At 43.0% G+C, this 20,957-nt stretch overlaps 1 protein-coding gene across 1 annotated transcript; it reads left to right on the plus strand.

Annotated features, from left to right (window-relative positions):
• The first annotated feature begins 16,713 nt into the window (after window positions 1-16,713).
• LOC142802749 (carotenoid-cleaving dioxygenase, mitochondrial-like) lies at window positions 16,714-20,403 on the plus strand. The gene is made up of 5 exons (XM_075887778.1): window positions 16,714-16,851; window positions 17,406-17,530; window positions 18,131-18,272; window positions 19,237-19,378; window positions 20,200-20,403. Exons 3-5 carry the CDS (start codon window positions 18,231-18,233, stop codon window positions 20,388-20,390), a joined length of 375 nt encoding a protein of 124 aa, XP_075743893.1. The 5' UTR covers window positions 16,714-16,851; window positions 17,406-17,530; window positions 18,131-18,230; the 3' UTR covers window positions 20,391-20,403.
• Window positions 20,404-20,957: the final 554 nt, after the last annotated feature.

Consider the following 20,957-nt stretch of genomic DNA (forward strand, 5'->3'; position numbering starts at 1 on the left):
CATATCGGGCCAAATACGAAGGGGTAGACACGGTATGCAGTGCGTGTGGAGAGGAAGAGGAAACTGCCGAACACTTGATAATGTTCTGTAAAGGGCTTCACCCTATAGTTCAGGATGATGGCGCAGAGTTTTTCAAAGCACTGGAGTTTAGGGACAAGGAGGGCAAAACAGACTTAAACGGGTAGAATTTACTAGAAGGAGGTTATCTGATTGGTGGTTAAAGTCAAGGCACGAGAGTAAATTAAACGCTTCACTGCAAAGTACGAGTCCCCAACTTCACTATTTAAAGAAAAGGAAAAGAAAATAAATCTAGTTTTGGATTCAGTAAGTATTGCGCCGTGGTGGCGTTAGCCACCGCCTGATCTGAAGGGTACAGCCATATCAATCTATCCGTCCATCCACTGTATAGTTCATGAGCATGCTCGCTCGCTTTAACGATTTTGTTTCAAAAACCAGCAAATATTTTTTCAATAATTCAAGTTGCGAGTTCAGAGCGTAACTTTTTTCTCGTGCTCAAAATCACCGCGTAAATTAAAGAGACAGAGAAAAATGATACTTCTTGGACACCTCTGCCGTTTTCAGCGCTGATATAAGCGTGCATCATTTCCAACTTACCCGGAGCATTAGTTTAACACCCAAAACTTTCATATTGACAACATATTCAATTTTCGCGATTAAAGACCACGCTACATAAAGTGGTATAAAAAACATCTCGACAAAGAAAATGGGGAATTCTTTTGTTAAGCAAGCTATGTGGAACTGTTTGACGACAGAATATGCACTGAAATAACTTTTTGTAACAAGCGCTCGTGTTTTCGATAAGTTGCACAGTTTCCTATTCGCATTTAGCAGAAAAATTACACAAATAAAGCTTAAATCTCGCAATTATTCAAGGCTACTCCGTAAGGTCAATAGATAAGAAAAGAAACAAAAAAAACATCCATTCGTAGCGCGAAGTCACAAGAAAAATGCTTACGGATTGCTGAGAAACTCGTAAGCATTTCTCAGAAATTTATACGATTTCACAACTGAATTCATAGGAATTTGAAGCACAAAAAACTTCATACGGATCACTGAAAAATGTATATATGAAAAAATCCGTAGAAATACATACTCATTTCTCAGAAATTTGTATGAGTTTTTTTGTGGCTTCGTGTAACACTCGATCAGTTGTCTATTTCCATTTCTTAAACTCTCGGCCATTTCGCGGTATTCCAGAGAATTCATTAGCAAGGTCAGTGTTTAGTATTCTATAGCAGTATTTAATTGTTGCGTAAACGCATAGCGGTGGTCGTGTGAATTTGGATGTTCTCCACGTATACGATAAATCATTAGCGATATAAATCATTCTTTTCAGTGAAGTTCTCCTTTAATAGGACAGGAAACACTGATCAAAAGAGAAGGAAAAAGGCAGTTTACAAATGAACACCCTGCTGAGAAAAAAATAGAATCAAAGAACACTGCTCTAAATGGCACACTGATGAAGATAGTGAGTCGCAAGTATTCCCGCTTCTTTTGAAACCATGAGAGTTACACATTTTAGTGTTTTTTTCATTTTTATTTTGGAATGAAACATGTCAAGCTGACAAAATGCAAAGCAAGCAAAGAAATATATTGTTCAAATCGCACGGTGCTATCACCATGCTAGGGGATTAGAAGAAAGCTCTGCGGCAAGGAAAAGCATCCGCACAAATTGTTTTCTAAACTTTAATTACATTGGGTCATGGTGCACGTCTCTTACATGCACGTCCCTTGCAATTTTTTCACTTTTTCTTTTTTTTGCTGCTATAATATCTGTCTTAAGGCACTGTTTCACGTGCCGGACCAAGCTGCAACGCAAATTCATAAATCATTCGAGCCCGTAATGGCTGTTTCTGCAACAGCAGCGGCGGCGGCTGTAATTGGCCCGCCAGCTGGCTTGAACGATGGCTTGGGCGCATAAGCGGCTTAGGCCGAAAAAAGTGCTTCACCAGTCACGACTTATGTCGGCGGAGAACGCAAATGCAATCGCGCGGCGTCTGGCTGCACCATCGAATTTGTCCCCATAGTGTCGAAATGCTTCCCTCGCGACGCTGTTTCTGGAATCCACTATGTAGTGCAAATGCCTTATACGTTCCTGTCGAGGACAGATGGATTTAGAAAATTTGGTTTGCAAATGGACGTGGGTTTTCGCTGAAATTGCCCGCTTACTGGGCTTGTTTCTGGGCGACTGCCTGTGTTCAGTGTCAGAAATTTTCCAAAAAGACCTTCAAGCTTCACAATTAAAAAGGGTGGTATTGATTGAAGTCTCATCGTCTATTTATTTGTTATATGCAACACAATGAAACCCACTGACAGTGAAGCGGATGAATGTATAGGACGCATTACTTGTTTGTTTCCACTGCAGCATAGTAATTATTACATAACTGGAAAGGAAGCAAACGAAAAATAAACCTGTCGCATGGAGGCACCTCATCTACAATTTTCGGATAACACTTCCGACGCTTCATTGAAAACTACCGCAGCTCTACCTTATTCATTTTGGGCTCTAACAGAAGACTTCTCTTTACAGTTGCGTTATAGCAGGTCACTCTCACTCTGTCTCTTTCCTCCACCATTGCCAATGAGTATTTACAGTAGCTGCTCAAATTTAAATGAATAAAATAAATAAAATACAATAAATTTACCTGCTAGCGTTTGAAATTCTCCACTGCCAACCCATTCTCCGGGTCATTATTTTCACGGCCACTCACCCAGCGCCACTTTGGCCGTACTTTCAGGAAAACACGTGTTTCGGTGCGTTTCTATCCGGACATCGCAAGGCTTTTCGTGGTCAGTCGAGCTTGCTTAGGCCATTTTGAAATACGCTCGAGAAAGCACGCGTCAGTTTTCTCTGCTCAGAAGTCAACATGAAGCTTTCTTAATATGTGCATGACAAACGATGAAGCCTCAAAGCAGAAACCACTAATGAATGAAGAAGAAAGCCTAAAAACAGACAACAAAAATAACGAAGGGCTAACGATGACAGATCGCACCAAAAGGTGCAGACAACTTACTTTTTTTTCTCTTTGTGATTGCTTCTGAAGCGTAAGACGTCCGCATTAAAGATGATCTTGCAAGCTGTCTTGCTCTGGTTATGCGAAGGATGGAACACTAACGGAAATAAAATGTTCCGGAGTGAAGGTTACAGGGATGGTCAATTTATGCGCAAGACAACATAATGCACGACGCATCCCTGTCTCATTACACTCCTGCACTGGGGAACACCGAAAAGGAGGCACAATGTTGCGACTGTATCGTCTCGGCTTGGTGGATCGGGAAATGTAGCCGAAAGGAGAAAACAAGTATATCAACTTGGGAAAACCCTTTATTTCGTTTTTATATCATGTGTGCATCGTCGTTCTCTGTAATATAATTTTCGTGTTTTTAAACCAAGGTTTTACGTCCCAAAACGATTTATATGATTATAAGGAGCATCATAGTGGGGGGCTCTAAAAGTTTAACAATCTCGTGTTCTTCAACGTGCAATAACATCGTACAATACACGACCTCCACCATGTCGTCTTCACCGAAATAAACTGCTGCAACCGGGATCTAATTCATGTTCATGACACTGGCTACGTATCCATTGTTTAGATCCGTTGTGCAGCATGCTTGAGTATTTCAACGAACCAGTGCAACCTTCCAAGCTAACTATGACTCGGAACCATCGCTGTTTGTGATCCGTCATACAAGACTCTTCGCAAGGTTTCACCAATGACGTAAGAAATCAAACGCTCCCTACATTCCTTAAAGCTGAAACATTCGCGTTGTTCATGCCATCTTTCTAAGGTGGCATTTCGTATCTTCTGAACATTGAGACTTTTTTCTCGAATGGAGGAGGAATCGTGTGATGTATGCATTAAGCGCGAATCTAATTCGGCTGCAGAAGAAAAAGGTACCATAGTGAGGTCGTGTTACTCGTTAAGAAATTGCGCTAGAGTACAAATACTGGGAGTGCACTCAACTGAGCAGACTCTATCAGGGATATTAAAAGAGCGGCACTCCAGATAACGAGCTTCTCCTTTTCAGTGCAGCATTGATTGTACAGATTAAAAAAATATTGGAAGTGCAAATAAAATTCATCAAGAACCCACGTGTAAGTACGTGCGTCTGTGCGAAGCGTGGGTTCAAGTTGAAAAATTCACATATGAAAGCCGATTTGATATGCCGCTGTTTGCCTACCTGAACCACCGAGGAAGTTTCTAACATTTTTATTTCCTTTAATAGACAAGAAAAAAACTAAAATGTTACAGAAATAACTTACTCAGACATACCAAACGTTTCAAGCATTTCATTTCCTAACACGGAATAACTAAATCATTACTAAAGACGAATTACTTGAAAAGCATATTCACTGTACATTTGTGACATATCTAGTAAGCATCGTACTTTATAGTTTTGTCCCGAGTTTTTTTATTAAAACTTTCTCATTACATTATTACGCTGTGTTAGCAGCTGACAACACGCCGAGTGGTTCAAGACGTGTTAGTTCAGTCAGTTTGAGGATTTCGTCGCATTAAAGTAAGTTCTCTATTCATCCTCGTCCCCCGAGCACATTACGCCCTCTTGTTTTTCGTCGAGACGCACCAATTGCGCAAAGTGGGCTAACTGATTACTCGCCCACGTAGCGAACGCTGATGTGTAATAAAAAAAAGCACTCAAATACATTACACGCCAAAACTGAAGCAAGCTCACATGAGTCACGCAACGCCGAAATTCAATACAGGCGAAATGCGGCAGTTTAAAGTGTGTGAATGCAAGTGAAATATTACTATACAAGTTGTTTTTTTTTATTAATTTGATAAAAGCACATGCTAAGAAAGGAAGTGTAAGCACAACCTATTCACATTTCTGTTCACTCTTGCATTCGGGTATTACTCCTCCTCACCTTTTTAGCTTTCAAATATGTTGAGAATCTTCTATTTCTTTAAAAATAAGCTACTACAGAGCAATATACAATCGTTCTTATGATTACAATCGCCAGCCTTACAATTTAGTTTCTTGCCTTACGCATTCATTAAGTAATTATTCGCGTCACATAAAAAGGTTTGCTCGCATGAAATAGACTTGCTTACCATACTTCTTGAAGTTTTAGTTTCGTACATTACTGCAGACAACAGAAGAGGGTGTACAATACAAAACACACAAAACAGCAAAAAGACCAGAAATTAGTGCGTATGAAGGTTAAACTTGATGCTAACTAATTCCCCACTACGACTTCTTGGGCGAAAGATGAATATTTACATAATTTAGTTTTCGCGTAACTTACTCACTGCCTCTGCTGCACGGACTCCCAGCCTCCACCGAAAGGAGACTTCACTTCTTATTGGCAAGGAGCTTGAGGGTATGTCTCGGTTTACCACGGTCAACTTCCAGTGCTTTAGTGTATGCGGAGGCTCGAGAGCAACCTTTGGCAGTACTCTGAACTAAAGAAACATCTCGAAATTTATTTAGAATTTTCACGCAACATGAAAGTCATTTTTTATCTGGTGCACTAACATAAAGGACGGCCACGAGACTACAGGATACTATATAATAATTTCAAACAGTAGTACCAGAATTTAAACAATGGAAACCTTCAAAACCACCTTGGACGCTGCCACTTCTCAACGTTATCCGTGAAATAGACGGCATAGAGTAGAAAGCAGACATGGCACCTCTAGTAGCGGCCCAGTTGGTACTTCATCAGCTTCATGTAATGCATAATGAAAAAACGAAGATATGTACGGACGGATCATGCACAGAAGATGCGTCAGCCTGTGCGGTCTTTATACCCGAAATTCAGAAAAAGAAGATGTACAAACTATCACACAAATATTCATCGACGACAGCAGAATTGGTGGCTATCTTTGAAGCAGTTAAGCTTATCTGCGAGAATCCTGAGCCACGAAAATCGATTATATGCACTGATAGCAAACCTGCTCTTCAGCTAATCAGAAATGTGAGATCACCTTAGAAAAATGGTGAAATAGCACAATGTATCGCAGAAACTGTGGAATATGCCTCATCGCAGGGTCACAACATCGTATTCCAAGGGATACCCAGCCATATTGGAATAAAAAGAAATGAAAGTCTTGCGAAAAAAGAATAGCCTCGCGAAGAAAGCATTGAAGGAAGGACGGGATTGCGCAATCCCTATGTCTGGGGCGGATATTCGACATTTTATATCACAAGGAGCTAACCATTGTTCGATGCAGAAGTGGTTTGAGAGCCCTAAATCAAAAGAAGCGGTACTTTATGAAGTTGATCCACGCAGAAAATTTTCCATAGCGACAGACCTCCCACGACACCTAGAGACATTGATCCACCGACTTAGATTGAAAGTAGCATACACAAACCGCTTCCTGCACAAGATACATCGATCCAACTCACCGGAATGCCATTGTGGTCATGCAGAAGAAAATGTTCGCCATATTCTTTTGGAGTGCGTTAAATACGCGAATGAAAGAGAAAAATTAAAGAACAAATTAGCAAGTTTGGACAGACGGCCCCTCACAACAAAGAAACTACTTGGACCATGGCCTGAGATGCATCTCCAGAAAAAGGCAATAATCTTCCTGACAGACTTTTTAGTGGAGACCGGACTGGACAAGCGCCCATGACTGACAGCCAGAGATGGGTATTATATAAAATGTGGTCATGTATATACTGACATTAGATTAGTAAGGTATGCGTGTAAGTAGTTTATGACTGTGTGAACTGCGTGAAGAAAACTGTGTATTGGCATGATATTTGAACTGGTTTCAGTGTGCTATTATGTTTTTTTTCCTATTGTTAATTTTTGGGTACCGTTCTGTATTATTATTTTATTTTTCGCTGCAGAACTTTGTGATATGGAGTAGCCGAGTGTTTTGCTGTAGAGAGGTTGAGTAACCTCAACCTCTCCACAGCAAAACAGTTAAAACAGTTTTCGCGAATGCTCGTCTGATACAATTTTTTCCGTGAGGCTCGGGTAATCAAAGGCGGTGCCAACGGGTGACACGTGGGGAGGGAAGGTAGGAGCCCTTCCCCCATAATTTTGCCTGCCCCTCCCCCTTTTTTGGCTCCCCCAAGGGCGACTAGGGTCGAAACTCAACGCAAGTTCCCCGCGTCTCAGCCTCCTTGAAGGAACTTAATTCATCGACGACACCCCCCCCCCCCCCCTACACACACAGACAGTAAAAAATTCTGGCGCCGCCCTTATGGCCGATATTTTCTCCACGTAGTTTTGAAGCTTTAATCCCAGCTTACAAAAATAAACAGAGGATAGGAAATTCAAATCTTTGGTTCCCCTGCTTTGAATAAGTGGTTCTGAGTCGTCTATATAATAAAACAATGGCGAAGGTGGTCCGAGACGTTTAAACCGTTCGAAGAAGTAATGGTCTGCGAACTAGTCCAAGTAGAAAACGCTACAATGCGAACAGCAATCAAAATGTGGAATGCACATATGCATTCCCCCCTCCTTGCACAAGGTCACCTATTTCAGGAGAGAGATAAATAATTGGGAGAAGGCTAATCTAAATTTCTGCCACAGTACACATTGTGAGACATGAGTCATTTTTCACGCTACACTCCGAAAACTTTGGGGATTCTTAAGTTTCGCCTTGAGGAGTTGGATGCAATAGCAGTATCCTGAGCCTAGTGCGTGAATCAACAACTTAGTGAATACTTTTTATTGTATGTTGTCACTCGGGAAGTTTAATTTGTACATTACTACAATGCAGTCAATAAAGTTGAGAGTTGTTTGTGTCAGTGAAAATTTCTCATATGGGTGCATTCTGTGTAATACGTAGCATCTTTAACCATGACAACGTCTGGTTGTGCAATGTTTTAGAATGTGTGAGGCACCCACTACGTAGTCACGAGAGAATATACGTAGTAACGTGTGTGCTCTTAGTAACGGGTGGCCCGCTTTAAACCACGAAGTCATGATAAGCACATGTTCTGACGCCCGATGGCAATTTACGCTTGTAATGTGGAATATTACTGCGACATCACGTGGTGTATTGTGGAGTCTGTAAACAGGATGCCTGCGTTTGTAAAGCATGAAGGTTGTTTTTACTGCATTTCCAAGCAGGGGAAGTCATTTTCACTACATTCTTAGCAGACGTGCGGCTGTAGTATAGTAGACCTGCTTGCCACACACAAGCCTGGGTTCGATCCTCGCTCGGATCTGAAAATATTTATAATTTATTTTATTTGAATCTTCTCGAATTTTCGATCATGGACAGTATAATGATTTTTCGCTGACAACCAACGATGCCGAAACCACCGCCAACGCCGTAATTTCTGCGAAATACCCTATTTAGTGTCATCGCGTTAAAAGGCGAGTACGTAAGACGCTCTCAGTGAATCCTGAATTACTATCTTTAAGACGCACGTTAACTCCCATTTGGATCTCACGACTCTGTGTGGAAAGTGTAATTATCTCCAAAGAGAGCGTGTCTCTTTAAGAACATTCATTACATAGCAAGCGAGAACTCGCAAAAATGACAGCCATTGACCTTTTTTAAAGGCGTATGCAAGCACTATGTAACACAGCTGCCAGTCAACCTGAAAGCCTCGTGTCAGACAAGATACCTCCATTTGCAACTGGCTCTGTGTTTCGCTTTGAGGCTATAAACAACAACAACAAATATCTCTGTGGGGATGTGGCATTCCTAAATGACTTCGGTACACTTTATTGGCTATCCTATTGTGTTCAGATGTCTAAGCGACTAATGCAGTCACTTCGAACAATGTGGGCGCCGTAAATTAGAAACAATGGGAACCGGAACGCAAACTCGTTTCCGGTCGTTTCGACTTCTTTGGATGCCTTATGGCGAACGTTTTCAGTCGTAGACTAACGTGAGAGAAAACCATGAAGCATGCTCAAGAATCGATAGCAGCCTTTAGCTCAGCGGTACTCCAATAATGATGCGGTATCTTGGACGAATTTTCATACGTTAAACATCATACGACGACGAAAGTATTTTACACATTTGGCAAGAATCAGCATCGCGTGGGATACACATTCCTATATTATATCCCCGTAAATATATAATTAGGTAAGTATAACAATACACGGGTTTCGTAGCTAAAGGCAATATTATGAATATGACATGTCGAACAAGAGTGGAAACTTGGGCTAGTTGGTGCGTAGTCATATTTGCAAGATGTTTCAGCGCGCGAACAAAGGAAAAAGGACAGGGTAGAATGGTAGAATGGTTATTTGACAGGGTAGAATGGTTATTTGTCTTGCAAATATGACATGTCGAACATGCGAGTCTAATCTTTCTTGGGAAGGGGGGGGGGGGGATACGTGTGACTTGGTCTCTACCTGTCAGATATTTTCTGAACCATCGAGCTTGTGTATATACTTAGTTGATGCCAAGGAATAATAATACAGCCTCAGAAACTGATTGATTGATTGATTGAGTGAGTGAGTGAGCGAGCAATCGATCGAAGAGTCGCAACGCCACTGAGAGGGGTTAGCGCGGTAGCATAGCGGTTTCGATAGCTTGTTATGTGGTAGTCCTGGTTTTTCTGTGCCGGTGCTGTTGAGGCAATCCGTTAGCACACCGAACTTCGAAGCTATCTAATCGCGCCATGAAAGCAAGGGCAAGCTCCGATTGGATTCGTTCGGGCGTATCGGGAACATCGATCGCCTGCGCAAAGTGCGGCTCCATGATCTCTCTTCCTGATGAGGGTTCGATCTGTTGCTCGGAAGGGAGCCCGGTCGAAACACGGACGACAAGTTTAACAAATTATAGCAGCCAAGCTCGGTGGCTGTGCAGTCTAGCAACGTTTTTATTAGTCATATAACTTCCACTACCGTGTTCATACGCATTTTATCAACCCTCGTTAGCGCTGCTCAGTCTCAGGATGTACTACAGTACTGCGTAATGTTCACTAAGGATAGCAGGATTGCTGCAACGTCAGGAAATCACTGGATTCCTCTCGCGTCTAAGGATTTCATTCCGATGTGTGCCTCAATAAAGCTTTTAACTCTCCTTTAACTTGACAGCTATTTCCAGTCTTTGCATGTCGTGAATTAAATGGATAATTGAATACCTACTGTGCCGCTGCGCTTGTTTTGACACGCAGTCATTTCCGCTGTGGGTGATTCTGAACCAGTTGGAATGAGTACCGTTTTGAGCCGCCAAGATACTGGGATCTTGATGATGCGCATCGAGGGCACAGAAGGCAACAAAAGTGCTACTGCTATACCCAAAAGCAACATGTATGTGTAACCATCTGCAGGCTATAGATTTACTTCCCCAAACAGGCTTGCGATTTCGTCCATCCCACTATCTTTTTCTCTCTTTATATTCACCCCTGCAGCGTCCTCTTCCTCAGTGCAGGGTAGTAAACTGAACGTGCATCTGCTTAATTCCAATGTTTTTTGTTGAATCACTTACCTGGCTATCTCGCTCTGTGGCAGCTGAACACTCACACACAGAGATAGAGAGAGAGAGTCCCGTAGCTTCTCTTCCTTGGTCCCGCCCGTTTTTGCTCGGTAAAAACGGAATAAACGGCAACAGTACGAGTGCCATCCGTGTCAGTATACAGGATATAAACGTGATGCTGTATCCTCCAACACCGCGCTTGACAGGGAAGTGTAATCGCCTACGTCGCGCACATCCCAGCAACTTCTCTTAAGGTTGCTAGCCATTCTGTGGCTTTAGAGCTCGTGTCTTTGACTGACACACGAGCGTGCGTGTATTTAATACTAAGCACGCTCCTGCGACATTCAAACGTGGAAACGAGCCCTTTGAATGTACAAAGCGTATCAATAACACTTTGCATATGAAAACAGATTCAGGCTCCAGACGTCGAGTATATTCGTACAAAATCGAACTTTAACAATGTACAGCCAGTGTTGATGCATGAAACAGGTTAAATGGTCAACAGGTTAACATCTAAACAGAATTGCATTGTTCTTTAATATTCCTTCCTGCCCACCAGCAATTTCGACAGGCTCACCATTATTTCTTCAACTTGTAGCTACGTATCAAAATGAACTGTTCTTGCGCTGCTTCATAAGTTTTCTGAAATGTTGACGTCAGATTGTCATTGTCGCTGCTTTTGATTTATTCCAATTAAGGAATTACTGTTAACCTTTTCTGCCATTAATGCTAATTCTGACCACAAGCTTGTCCAATACAATGTCTCCTGATTAATTCTATGGATGAGAATATGTTCTCAACCAATAGGGTTACTGTAATACGAAGCTATAGAAAAGCAAAATACTACATCCTCGCAATGCGTCACAAGTTCATTGCTTCTCCTACACCAATTACATGGGAGAATCGAGCAACATCTGGGATGACTAGTAACGCGTGTACTGCGCGATGCCTGACGCTACTGCACGCATTTAGCGAGATATCGCGCCAGGAAGTCGTTCCTGGATCCATCCTCTTTCTTTTCTGCGCCACCGATTCAGCGATAATTACACTCATCGATCGAGACGACCAGCTTCATTAATCGGTGACGCAGTGGGACCACACGTGCGACTGTCTGCGCCTGTACAGACGATACAGCTAAACGCAACAAAAGCACTAGCGCCTCGTCTCTAACTTTGTACTGGCTGAAAGGACGCGGACGAGGTGCTATGGAATGATAAGCGCACAACCGTAAGCCACGCGCACCCCCCCCCCCCCCCTTTTTTTTTATTGCAGAGAGGGCCGTCACTCGAGAGCTTTATTGTTTTGAACCTGCGGATTTCCGAGTATACTCCTTTTTAATGGCAGCGCGTATCCGATGACTTAGTGGCAAACAGGCTGCAGCCTCCTCTCTACGAAAACAGTAAGCGTACAGCGACACTCGCACTTAAACGGTGCATTGCATACAAAGTTATAGCCTTTTAACAAACGCAGTGTGCGAAGATAGGCAATCGAAGAATACTTTGGAAGGAAACCACGTTTGTACAGCCTCGTCAGCTTACGTCTTCCAGAAATTTGGAGCATCCGCAAGAATAAAAGCACACAGGCGTTTCTGACGTGCGAATCTCGGGTATGCGATGGTTACCAGTAACGTAGCCAGAATTTTGTTTTTGATAACCATTTTTTTTTTTTGCCACTGCAGATGCTACATAAATGGAAAAGTTGAGGTGGCCTGAATTCGAACCTCTTCACACCGAGTCAGTTAGAACGGAACATATTTGTGATGAAATGAATAGAAAAGTATACGATCTGTCATCAGTATCAGTCATAACACGAAAGGGAAACGCATCTGCAAAAATCAGTCGAAGCTTTGTTTGCCGTTAACAGAGGAACTCAAGTTTCCATATCGTCGGTTGCTGTAGAGCATGGCAACCTTTTGCATGGATAGCTAGCGACACACGTTCCCCATCGCGAGGACCAGCATGCGCTGACTTTAGGCCTCTTCGCTCTGTCCAGTGATAGCGCGTCACCTAGAGGCACTGAAGAGCTCTCGGGTGCAAGAGCACCACCAGTACACGCTCGACTACAGGCACCAGTACAGGCTACAAGAAGTGAGCCAATGGTTTTTACGCTCAATTTGCTGTGTTGAGCGATGCGCAGTTGCCTAACGCTGGCGAGTAGCCAAGTTTGAGCACTCGTTGGTCACGTCTCAGTGGCTACAGCATAGTAAACCCTAATGCAGCTTTGTGAAAAACTATCGGTTAACACGAGCACCAGCTCGAAACAAAAGTTAAATCACTGCTAGGAGATTCTGCAGTTCACTCTGTGTCCTTGGGAAATGTTTATGCCGATCATAAAAAAGACTGCTTGCATGCGGTCCTATCTTTTTTTTTCTTACACTGGAATGCCTTTTCTTTTTGGAATGTACTCTTTTATAATTGGAAGCTCCGTAGTTGTGAGCTATCCATGTCAATTAAATAGCTGTCTTACGGTCTTTTTCTACACTGTAATAATATGAAAGGAAGTTGGCACTTGTGTACAAACCTTCGGTAAAGAAGCGCTGTGAGCGTGGTAGGTCGGACTACATTCGTCGAATAGGCTCTGTGTATGCAGTCATGCGCACCTCGATTTCGGGATCATTAGGCGCACTACAAAGGATCTTATTGTACTAGAAATATTACTAGTGAGTGTTCCGGATGTCGCAAGCATAGAAGAAAGTCTGTTTCGCCTGCATGTGCGTGGTGAAAAATACCATGCGAAACAAAACTGAAGGCCATTATATAAACATGAACCAAAGAAGAAATGAGTTATAAAGAGCAAGATAAGTGTTCACATCATTTCACGTGGAGGCGATTACATTTACCATTTTGTTAATAGCGGTTCCCGAAAAGCAACTGCCGTTGGGTTTTTCCTCCGCTCTTGTTTGAATGAAAATAAACACTATATTGAAAACGTACGAATGAATGAAGCCAGTTAAATACAGAAAAAAAAGGCACTTGTGGCTACGCGAAAGAGAAAAGGCCAAATAAGTGCTCAAAGTGTGAGTGGCGCTTTTAGTGTTGAGGAGCGAAGAAACGTTGGTAAAGACGCGTCTGCAAAATGAAACGTTCGCTGATCCTCGCTGGCTCAGCTCTTGTAGTGGAGTAATATAGCGGAAGAAAAACATACGTCACAGCAAGGAACCTCGGTGCCTTCTATAAAATAATATAAACGATCACATGAATAGTAATAGCAAACTGCCCGTGTGCTGTCTCTCGGTGTGTGAAATGGCGAAGGAGGGGGTGAAGTCTAGCTTGAGGAAATTGCAGGGGTGAGCCGGAAAGTGAACAAGAGAAACGAGAAAACCGCGAACGGCCATTTTCAGGAAATGAGAAAAGTCACCAAGGAGTGCTCGGCTTGGCTTAGCTTGGTTTCAGGCAGCTATGAAATATCGGGAGAACCAGAAAAAAAAAACTGGCAGTAGACCAGATGACGGCCGGGAAAACTGATCTCCGCTGAAACCAAGTCACCCGTGGGGTCGACACATAGCTCGGCTTATTTATTTTATGTGCACGCACATACAGAGAAAAGAGAAAGAATAGCACAAGAAAAGCAAGAAATGTTTGCTGCGCCAGTGTTTCCTAAGGTAGACATAAGAGCCAACAGAAGAACCACTCGCCGTCTGTAGCTATAGCTGATGTGCACACCCGCATTTGTCGTAAAGGAGGGCTTCTCTAGTCTAGACGAAAGGAAAACAAGGCGTCTCCAAGGCGAATAAGGTGAACACCGAGAAAAAGAAGAACCGAAAACTAGCAGACGACACGTGGCTACAGGAGCTATGGAGGTTCCTGTCTCGGTGACCTGAGGTCATAAAACGGTGGCGAAAAATAGCGGCTATTTGTTCCACAGCCACGAATGGAAACGTGCGACATATATAAACCCCGACGGCAACTTTCTCAGAGTCGCTCAGAGCTCTGCCTTTAACATATCACTAGTGATGCTATTGTATGACTGCTGCTAAGAAGCGTTGGTTTCCACGGATGAAGAGTTTTTTACCCAGAATTGAAGGAATATCTGTCATTCGTTGTAGGAGTCTGTTGTGTGTGGGGTTAGATGTTACATGTCTGTTTTTCGCGACAGACACAAGGCACCTAACAAATTATGTGAATGAAAACATCCGTGTGAGCGGTATGGGGGAGATGGTGGGATGCTTGATAAACCCGCTTTTCTACATAAATATCCATAGTTCGCAAGGGTGTAGCAGTTTGGGTGAGTTGGTATCCGACGACGTACTCAGTGATTAGCGCAGCTGAAAGTAAAAGGAAACAAAGGAGTAGGGGTAGATGGGAAGACAAGACTAGTAGCGGCACGTAGTGAACCTGTAGTATATATGACTCAATTTCAGTGTGGTACGCGATGAGGAAAGTCACAGAAGAGGAAAGAGTAGAGTGAGTAGTGGGAGCGTGCAGCCAGGAAGCAGTCATTATTGGAAGTTTATAAGCGCCTTCGTTGCACTACATGCACAGCCAACGTTAGTTAACACACCACCTAATTTATTATAAATGGCGCTGGTTAACATGAACCACGAACGCGTCTTAGCTGGTTAGATTGCACTTTTTTTTTTATAAGAGGGCACACTTTAAGTCAGTATAGACTGAATTTGCTGGCTCTTTTACAGCGAAGTTGTCGCAAAGAAGCACTGTTCGGTACCTACAGAATAGAAACTTACTATCTATAGCTCATCAAAAGTGAATGATTGTTCTGCTGTAATGAAACAAAAAGGTGAATTTATAAAGTAGCGAATACCATCTCATTTTTAACAAAGATGACTCAGGGCAAAGATGAGCGCAAAGATGGCTTAAGAAAACAGACCAGAAAGTTGGAGCATAGAGATTTAGACCAAACAAACTTTCCCGTGATGTTTTACCAGCGGCAAACCTGATCAACCTTCCAGAGAAAAATACTTTTGGAGATCGTTTTTCTTGTGGGGAGCATGCCATATCACGAGATATTTGCGTGGTGCTAGAGGCCTAGTCAGGTGACTCATAATGTCGTCCTTCGACTTCTGCACCACGGCAATCATGTATTGTGAAATAAATAAATAAATAAATAAATAAATAAATAAATAAATAAATAAATAAATAAATTGAAACGATGTCTAGTTGCGGTCCTGCCTTGTGGCACGATGCTCGTCAGAGTGTTGTCCCGTTTCCACTTCCTTCTTGAGCTTGCACGCGGGAAGAGGGCTCAGAGTTTCATGTTCATGAGAGAGACGAAAATTTAAACATAAGACGCTGCACAGTTACTTCACGCGAGAGTTGTGAATTTTCGTGTATAAAAGAAAATTTGTTGAGTTCCAGCAAAGTCTTCATATATTAAACTCATGATGTGTTTCTCATTATACTTTTTCAATTAGTGGTATAGCATTAGATGCCTGATGAAACGCTTAAACTTGACTGTCGGCAGCGTCAATATGAGTGATGAGAAAAATCATCCCGTGATGACATCGCCACACGACGTCATGAAAAACGACACAGATTGCACAAAGTTCTGACGTCATCACATGATATCGCCACATCGCACTTCTTCCCCGATCAGCAAACCAATCAAAGAGGTAATGTAAAATTAGGTGAGAAGCTGAAAAAATGCAATACCTCGTATTCTGAAGGCAGTGCAAAAGCACTTTGTTATATAGGTCTGTCTGCCGGGCACGGGGACTAGGGAACCTCTTTACTTGGCTGAACAGTAATGTTGTCATCCATTCGTTCTAGTGCAGACGCGCGATGAATATACGTGCTCCCGCGTGGCGTGGCGACGAACTCGCGTGGCGCGCTCAAACAGAGCTCGAGACGAGTAATAGCAACCTAAACTACTGCCTATTCATGGTGTGCTCAACTTGCAAGGGCGCGTTAACATCGGGCAACGTGCCCATGATGAACGGGATCTAAAATTGATTGATTGATTTGTGGAGTTTAACGTCCCAAAACCACTATATGATTATGAGAGACGCCGTAGTGGAGGGCTCCGGAAATTTCGACCACCTGGGGTTCTTTGACGTGCACCCAAATCTGAGCACACGGGCCTACAACATTTCCGCCTCCATCGGAAATGCAGCCGCCACAGCCGGGATTTGATCCCGCGACCTGCGGGTCAGCAGCCGAGTACCTTAGCCACTAGACCACCGTGGCGGGGCACGGGATCTAAAGTCAACCCATGCATTGCTTCGCATGCCACTCATGGTTTCCTGTAGTGGTAGGTGGTGTAATTTTTGATGATGACCGAGAAATGCGGTGCGGCATTAAAGCCGGTGCAGTTCTTATAAAATGCTCGAGGCTAACGTTGTTGCCACGACATCTTTTTCTTGTTTGCAGGTGAGATCCCCGAGTGGCTGAGTGGCAAACTATTCCGGTTGGGTCCTGGCAAATGGGAGCTAGGCGGTGGTTTTTGCTTGCGCCACTGGTTTGACGGCGCCGCCATTCTGTCTGCATTCGAGATACACAAAGGAAAGGTGTGCACGACTTTTTGACTTACGCACGCTGACTGTCATTGTTCACAAAAGAGAAACTGATTCTGCATTGAAGTAAGTTAAAGCGGTTGCATAGTTTCTAATACCAAATGCCAACTAGATTCACCCTCTGTTGCTTCGTGTGACCTACGTTACGAGTGATGAAAAATTCTGGAACAGGTAGTGTCCTTACAGTTTACGTTTCGATCTTGTCTTTGTCAAGACGATGACTGGTGCCGTGACAAAGACAGGGCCACTTGTCAAAATGTTGATTCTTGTGACACCATATATATATATATATATATATATATATATATACATGAGATCTCATTAATATTGTGGTAAAACACGGAAAACGAGCCCTTAGGTATAAACTTCTTTCCCATATATATATATATATATATATATATATATATTATTTGCATGTCTTTCCCATTTAAGTGCAGCGTGGCTGTTGTCGGGAATCCTTACTTATCGATTTCGATATGGCAGGTGTGCATCCAGTGCTTCGCGCTTCAAAATCGACAAATCTCTCGCCGCCATGCGTTGCTTCGCAGGTGCGGTATAGTTCGCGATATCTACAATCAGAGGCGTACAAGAAGATGAGCAGCGTCAGTCGTCCGGTCGTCACCGAGTTCGGCACGAAGTGTTACCCGGACCCATGCAAGAACATATTCTCTAGGTGAGTATATGTTTCTACAAAGCAATCGCATCTTGTAAGGACATCCTTCATGTTCACATGTTTCTATTTGTTCAATTGCATTAATCCATTTTGCTGTGGCATCACAAATGAACACATTGAGCCGAATGGCTACCGTCTTTAGTATTAGAAAATTTGTTTCAAAAAGAGCTGAAGAAATAAAGGCAGTCTGGTCCTTACATTTTCTAGCTTGTGTTTCAATCTACACCAATATCCTGCAATATTGAGAAATGATCATGAAAGGAAAAACTATAATCACTTCTTTGCAACAAAATGTTATAACGAGATCACTACAAATTTGACAGAAAAAAATAATATCCGACGAATAAATTTGTCTTAATATGGACTTCTAACCCTTCTCGAACACGTTTCCGAGATCACCTGGCAGCTTTGTGTTGTGTATGGTTGGTGACTGACATAATTTCCTTTCAGTTCCGTTTACGTTGCGAATATTTTCAGTAACACGACCAAATGTGTTGGCATCTCTCTCTTCAAACGTAGCTGCAAGATTGTGCTTTACAAATTATTGCAAAGTATAAAAAATACGTCACGATGTTAAATTTGATTCAACGAACCACGCAGGTTTTTTGCTGCCCTGGTCCCTAGCGACTTGACGGATAACAACCTATGAAACGTGTACTCGCTAGGGGACGAGCTGTTCTGCACGTCAGAGACGTGTTTCATGTGGAAGGTCGACCAAGACTCTTTAGAAGCCGTCCAAAGGGTGAGTAAGAATGAGAAGGTTATCGGGAAAAGAATTAAAATTATTGAACCCTGTCATGCGCTCAAAGAGTTGTGCTTTGAGAAAAATTGCGAGTCAGAACTGACCGCTTTCACTATTATTGTACAGTTCATTAAATATTGAATCAAATTCTGTTGATTGCGAAACTTAATAACTCTTGATTGGTAATAATCCCTTCTAATAAATGTGTAACTCACTGTCTCTCAGTATGACATGCTAAATCTGCAATAACTGCTTTTCATTACACTTTGATCGCTTTGTTATCGTTTCTGAGACATCATATTCAATGTAGCCAGTATGACACAGTGGGAGCTGCAAGATGTTAAAAAAACTCACTGCTGGGGCCTAGTTTGTTCATAATGATGAAATAAAGAGCGCACATTACTTACGAGACAGAGATGGGCTGTCTGTGTTCACCTGTGCCCCGTATGTAGTTTTCGCTCTGTAGTTCACACTTACAAAAAATCAGGGGGCATGGAGGGCCCCTGAAGCCATCGTTTCGACAAGCGAACTTGTCTTCGTTACTGCTTCGTTGAACATACCACATGTCGAAGCGTTGGCAGTGACACTCCATGGGCAAGTATTCTTCTTCGTCTCAAGCGTCATCTTCCCACGAACTTGTTTGTTTGGATTTTGGAAACAATGAAGGAAAGAAATACCGGAAACTCTTTCGACTTCTCATGAGACATTCCTACTGTACTCGCCAGATAAGTGAGTTGAAAATACCAGCCGCTCTAAAGTGAACGCATATTTAACGCTCTATGCTCATAATCGCATCTTGAAATCATAGGTACAAGCAACGATACTAAACTCTTTACACGCTCTGATAAGTTATAACAATTCCTGCTTGATTTGCTACTTAATGGTTCACATTCGTATCTGTGCCGGTATCCGTAGTCACCTTAGGTACGAATACACAACCCACGGGTTTTTTGCTCCGTTTCAGTACGACGTGAATAAGCTGGTCTCGGTGAACCTCGCCAGCGCCCACCCCGTAACCCGAGAGGACGGGACCAGCTATAACCTGGGTGCCAGTTTTGTATCCGGCCTCAAGTACCACATCATAAAGATGCCGCCGCCCGGCAAAGGTAGCGAATGCGCCTCTTCTTGCCACCATACAAGCATGTACGAACTGCCGGTGTATATCATCAGTGCCGCCATAGTCTTGTATGTGTTGCCTCTTCAAACGTTTCTTCTTGTTTTGAATAAGACACCTGTTAAGCACTAATATGGTTTATATAGGGCCGTTTATGGCTACACGAAACGCTTCCACATATCTTTATTTACGTACGTTAGGCTGATGAAAATTTAGCTCCATGTCTTTTAATCTCTCACTGCCCTTCCCCCAATGTAGGATAGCAAACCAGACGCCCAACCTTCCAGCTTTTCCTTCCTTTTCCGTTTCCTTCCTTTCTTACGCAAACGTTAGCACACCAGCACACATAACGCGCCAAGCTTTTAAAAGGATTTGGGCATTCGAGTGTAAGTTTTTGTCCTTCGCCTGCGGCGAAGCCGCTGCATCTCAGTTACAGCGTCAGGGACAGCAGGCGGAATATTGTTGCGAAGGCTGTATATAAAATCAAAACAAAATGAGCGTGGTCAATGTGAACATAGACAGAAGTGCACTGCTTAGAAGTACAAGCTGGTATGGGCTGCCAATGTTCTTACTGTACAGATTATTTTTTTTACAAAAAACGTGCTAAAACGAAACTGGGTGTTTGTGGGAGCACAATACCTGAAGTTTGAGCAAGTAACTGCACAGGGACACAATAAGACGGGAACACGCGCATGTCCCTGTTTTCCTGTGTCTCTGTGTAATGTCTGCGTGCTCGAATTTCAAGTATGGTGAATCGACAACTCGCCCAGTCAGCCATTCTGGCAGGTACAAACACACCTTGTGGCACGCGAGGGCTGTTCGGGTCTGAAGCGGGCCTCGGTGGCCTACCACATACCGTCAAGCTGGAAGACGACGTTCAGCTACTACTACAGTTTCGGCATGACGCGCAACTACGTGGTGTTTGTCGAGCAGCCGCTATTGGTCAACGCCATGCGCTTGATCGGATCGCGCATCAAGGGCTACTCCTTCAAGGACTGCTTTGACTGGTCGCCCAAGGAGAAGGTGACTATGCTCTTTCATTCCAGATATGAAAGTAAACCTTGTGTCTGGATAAATAACGGGCAGTTAACAGAATGAGACGTAACGCAGGTTAACGTGTCCTGTGGGATTTTACAGCATCAAATATAACCTTATAGAGTAGCAACAAGAGTTACAAGTTGCTTGCACATTGAAATGTTGTAATGCATGTGCGGTGTTAACAATGTATCACTTGTTACAGACATGAAAGAATAACGAACCACTGATGCAGGCTAAACAGGTAGATTAGCGCGGAATTTCGGAGTGCTAGTGGCCATAGCAGGAATGTAACAGACGTTTGGGTAAGGCCTATACGATTGCGGTTAACACAGACCATACATACAGGCAGCCGAATATTTAACGAGTTCAAAATCTAGGACTTTTGAATGCGCCTGATGGATATGTCGGAGTGAAGTTGCTGTAGAGAAGCCGCCGAACACTGAAGTGGGTCAAATTCTCAAGTGTTCTCTAGTGGGTCTACCCAAAAAAAGGACGCCGCTCGCGCTGGGAGTCCGTGCTTGGCCGTTACTGTC

Source organism: Rhipicephalus microplus, chromosome 3, assembly GCF_043290135.1.
Source record: "Rhipicephalus microplus isolate Deutch F79 chromosome 3, USDA_Rmic, whole genome shotgun sequence".
Taxonomy (NCBI): Eukaryota; Metazoa; Arthropoda; class Arachnida; order Ixodida; family Ixodidae; genus Rhipicephalus; species Rhipicephalus microplus.

Coding starts and splice junctions, on each gene's coding strand:
- LOC142802749 (XM_075887778.1), top strand. CDS start 18,231: ATGTGGAAGGTCGACCAAGACTCTTTAGAAGCCGTCCAAAGG. Junction 18,273..19,236: donor CTTTAGAAGCCGTCCAAAGG/GTGAGTAAGAAT, acceptor GCTCCGTTTCAG/TACGACGTGAATAAGCTGGT. Junction 19,379..20,199: donor GATGCCGCCGCCCGGCAAAG/GTAGCGAATGCG, acceptor GTGGCACGCGAG/GGCTGTTCGGGTCTGAAGCG.